At 42.0% G+C, this 4,497-nt stretch overlaps 1 protein-coding gene across 1 annotated transcript in view; it reads right to left on the bottom strand.

Moving 5' to 3' along the window:
* Nucleotides 1–3,254, bottom strand: part of LOC116378645 (ADP-ribosylation factor-like protein 8A) — a 4,810-nt gene extending 1,556 nt beyond the window's left edge. The window contains exon 1 of the mRNA XM_031840545.1: nt 2,831–3,254. Within this exon, the coding sequence (XP_031696405.1) occupies nt 2,831–2,953 (123 nt within the window). The 5' untranslated portion in view covers nt 2,954–3,254. The remainder of the gene's footprint in view (nt 1–2,830) is intronic.
* Nucleotides 3,255–4,497: the final 1,243 nt, after the last annotated feature.

Raw genomic sequence — 4,497 nt, 5'->3', positions numbered from 1 at the left:
ACACACACACACACACACACACACACACACACACACACACACACACACACACACACACACACACACACACACACACACACTATTATTGGTTGATTTCGGCTCATCACACATTGTACTGGTTTTATTCTGAAAGGGTAACATGAGAGTTCTCTTTCTTTCCTTCCAGGAAGTTGTCACTGATGACAGAGCTCTGTACAACATCCACTACCAGATGAGATAGAAACTCAAAGATTACAATACAAGAAGAGGACACAACAATAGAATTAAAACAGAAACATATATGAACAATAGTTATTAAGTGTAGAATAAATTAAACTGACACAATTGCAAAATAGAACACAATGCTGATGTGTAGGAACGATCAGACTACTTTAAGAGTAAATAAATAGAGTTCACAAAGATAAAGATGTACACGTGTATAAGAAGTGACACTAACACCAGTAACTAACATATAACAGGAACATTGAGAGAGCTATTATTAACGATATTGATAAAGTATTACAAGTTATATTTCAGATAGATTAATGAAAATAATATTGCACATGAAATTGAAATGTAATTCTGCACAATGTTGAAAGATGTAATATTTCACATGATGTGGTTATTATTATTATATGAAGTATCTGATGACTAATGATTGTTTCTCTCTCTGTAGAGAAGATTTGGCAAATTTTTCATTGGCGCAACCCACATACTCAGCTGTGCTGCTCATCCCACAAATGCATGATCCTTACAAATGTATCACCATTTGAAAGGTAAATAAACAGGCTTTCCAACGGTATAACATTTATTGCCAAGAAGCATTGTTACAACAGAGAAATAAGCTACCAAACACAAATTTCTGAAATCTTTGTTCGATGTTTATGTGGAGGAAAAGTCGAATCTATGTTAGTAGGTCACCCCAAAAAACAAGGATTTCTTCTGTACATGCTGATGTCAGCATGAGAGTGTCCTGATCGATCCTCCATCACCAGCTCTACCAGACCTCTACCTCCGGCTCCACAGCCAGAGACCATGGATCAATAACACCGATACACGGCCTTGCATTCTGATGAAAACATCCACATTTATGGAGGTTTAAAAACATCCAGCGGTGCAGAATGCAGCTCTGCTGTCACAGGACAGAGACAGGAGATCATTCTGCCCACTGCAACAAGACTCTATAATAGATCACCTCTGGTTAAATCATTCACAACTACAACACTACTTTCATTTAATATTATTCCATTTCATTGTATATATATTGTGCATTTTTATCCTCAATAGTTTTGTATTTTTTACTCTGTTACTTGGATTGCTTACCTGTATCATAATGCTGCTGTAGCGAACACATTTCCCCTTGTGGGATTAATTAAGTATCTACCCATCCATCCATCTACCTACCCACCCACCCACCCATCTATCTATCCACCCACCCTACCTACCTACCCATCCATCCACCCACCCAACCTACCTACCTACCCATCCACCCACCCAACCTACCTACCTACCAATCCACCAACCTACCTACCTACGTACCTACCTACCCACCCATCCACCAACCTACCTACCTACGTACCCATCCACCAACCTACCTACCCATCTACCTACCCATCCACCAACCTACCTACTGATCTACCTACCAACCTACCTACCTACCAACCTACCTACCGATCTACCTACCAACCTACCTACCAACCTACCTACCCATCCACCAGCCCACCTACCTACCCATCCACCAACCCACCTACCTACCCATCCACCCACCCACCTACCCACCCACCAACCTACCAACCAACCTACCTACCAACCAACCTACCAACCTACCCATCCACCAACCTACCTACCTACCTACGTACCCATTCACCAACCTACCTACCTACCTACGTACCCATCCACCAACCTACCTACCTACCTACCTACCTACCTACCTACCTACCCATCCACCTACCTACCCATCCACCTACCTACCTACCCATCCACCAACCTACCTACCCATCCACCAACCTACCTATCTACCTACCTACCCATCCACCTACCTACCTACCTACCTACCCATCCACCAACCTACCTACCTACCCATCCACCAACCTACCTACCTATCTACCTACCTACCCATCCACCTACCTACCTACCTACCCATCCACCAACCTACCTACCTACCTACCTACCTACCCACCCACCTACCTACCCATCCACCTACCTACCTACCCATCCACCAACCTACCTACCCATCCACCAACCTACCTACCCATCCACCAACCTACCTATCTACCTACCTACCCATCCACCTACCTACCTACCTACCTACCCATCCACCAACCTACCTACCTACCCATCCACCAACCTACCTACCTATCTACCTACCTACCCATCCACCTACCTACCTACCTACCCATCCACCAACCTACCTACCTACCTACCTACCTACCTACCCATCCACCAACCTACCTACCCATCCACCTACCTACCTACCTACCTACCCATCCACCCACCTACCTATCTACCTACCCATCCACCAACCTACCTACCTACCCATCCACCTACCTACCTACTTACCCATCCATCCATCTACCTATGTGACAGCAGCTTTGCTCATGTTAACACGTTACATCCGGTGCAGAAGCGTTACATTTAAACAGTAACATAATCTAATGACACGTGATAAACGCAGCTAGCTAACGCGGATGTGACTTTATTACGTTATTGACTCTTAACACCGACAGCTAGCTGACCTCACCCCCGCGAGGACAACAATGGGCGCATCCAGATGCTAACTGACAGCTGTGTCGTTAGCTAGCTTTAGCTCCCTTGTGTGTGTGTGTGCTAGCTAGCTAGCCGGTCCGCTCACCGCTATCACGTTGACGAAGGTGGTCTTCCCGGAGTACTGCAGCCCCACCAGCGTGAGCTCCATCTCCTCCTTCCAGAACAGCGCCTTGAACCAGTCCAGCAGTTTGTTGATGAGCGCTATCATCTCTTTGTTGTTTTTTTGTCGTCGGATGCTAACGCTAGCTTGCAGGCTCCTGCTAACGGATATTAGGTGACTATGCTAAGCTAGCTAGCTGGCTAACGCCCCGACAGTCCTGTGTTTTTTTTTTTTTGGTGGACGCTGACAGCCGCTATGACAATCACGGTGACGGTTACAGCTTAACGGACGACAAAGAAAACAGTTAATATGTCGGTGTTTTCTGGCCCTAATGTCCGCGGTTTGTGTTTTATTCTGTCTGTGATGTTTACTAGCGACGCCTTTTCCTACCAGCTTCCGTCAAGTTAGATATTATACAGCTCTGACCCATCCGGTACAGACCTTCAAAATAAAACAGTTAGTTGCTACTAACTTAATAATTATGTATATTACTAACGTAATGCTAGTTACATTGCTCTCAACGTACACAATGGATATACAAATAAACAAGAACAATATAAACACAAGGGCATTAAAGACAACAAAGTACAACAGAGAAACTAAGCATAAACATTTAACTACTATGTACAATATAAATATAAATATATGTCGAAGAATATAAAACATAAAGAACAACAATGACAACGGATTTTGGATAATAGTGCAAATGGAAGTGCAGTATGTCTGAATAATTGTTCATGAGAGCAATTCATAAACAATAATAAAGAATAATAAACACTGAGGTAGTCAAATAAAGGTTGACATACATGTTACCAACTTCACACTCAAAACATGCTCCAAATCTCTCATTTAGTTAGCTGTGGATGTCATATGTAGGAAGAAAAAACATGTTTATTATAAGTTACTTTTACTTAATTTTCCGTCTTAAAATGTAAAAATCTGTAATGAATATAATTGGATGAACTCTAGAATGTCTGAGGAACACTTTTAAGAGGAATCTGATGTAAAGTTAAAGTTTTCTTCTTTCTTCTTTCTGGGTTATAATATTTGATCTGAGTGTAAACTTTTGCACGTTCTCTGATCAATGTTCTGCACAGAACTGTACAGCTCCTTCATGTTAAAACATACAATGTATTTTATTTAATATCTCTAATGTGAATGTGTCTCTTCTATATTGGATACATCTCAAGTCTCTTAATTGCATCCTCGTTTCCCTCACTTGCGTCCTTTCCTTGTGTCTTAGTCCCTCCCACCAGGGATGCATGGAGGAAACCATGCGAGGAGAGAGGAACGAGGAAATATGTTTTAGGAGTCATGAGACGTCCTTTCCTCAGCTGTGTCACGTGAAGCGACGTCTGTTTCTGATGACGGTGCTGATGATCACAGCTGATCAGCTGTCAGTCGGCTTTAACAGCTGGAGAGACTTTAGATAAGTTAGTGTCTGTTCACATGATCACTGTACTTAATAACAGTAACTAATAACACTAATAACTAATAAAGACACACAGTAATCACCACTGTACTTAATAACAGTAACTAATAACACTAATAACTAATAAAGACACACAGTAATCACCACTGTACTTAATAACAGTAACTAATAATACTAATAACTAATAAAGACACAGTAATCACCACTGTACTTAATAACA

The sequence above is a fragment of the Anarrhichthys ocellatus genome, unplaced genomic scaffold (assembly GCF_004355925.1).
Source record: "Anarrhichthys ocellatus isolate YVR2014 unplaced genomic scaffold, GSC_Weel_1.0 scaffold2931, whole genome shotgun sequence".
In the NCBI taxonomy this organism is placed as follows: domain Eukaryota; kingdom Metazoa; phylum Chordata; class Actinopteri; order Perciformes; family Anarhichadidae; genus Anarrhichthys; species Anarrhichthys ocellatus.
The sequence above is the reverse complement of the archived record's forward strand: the minus strand, read 5'-3'. Positions and strand labels throughout refer to the sequence as shown.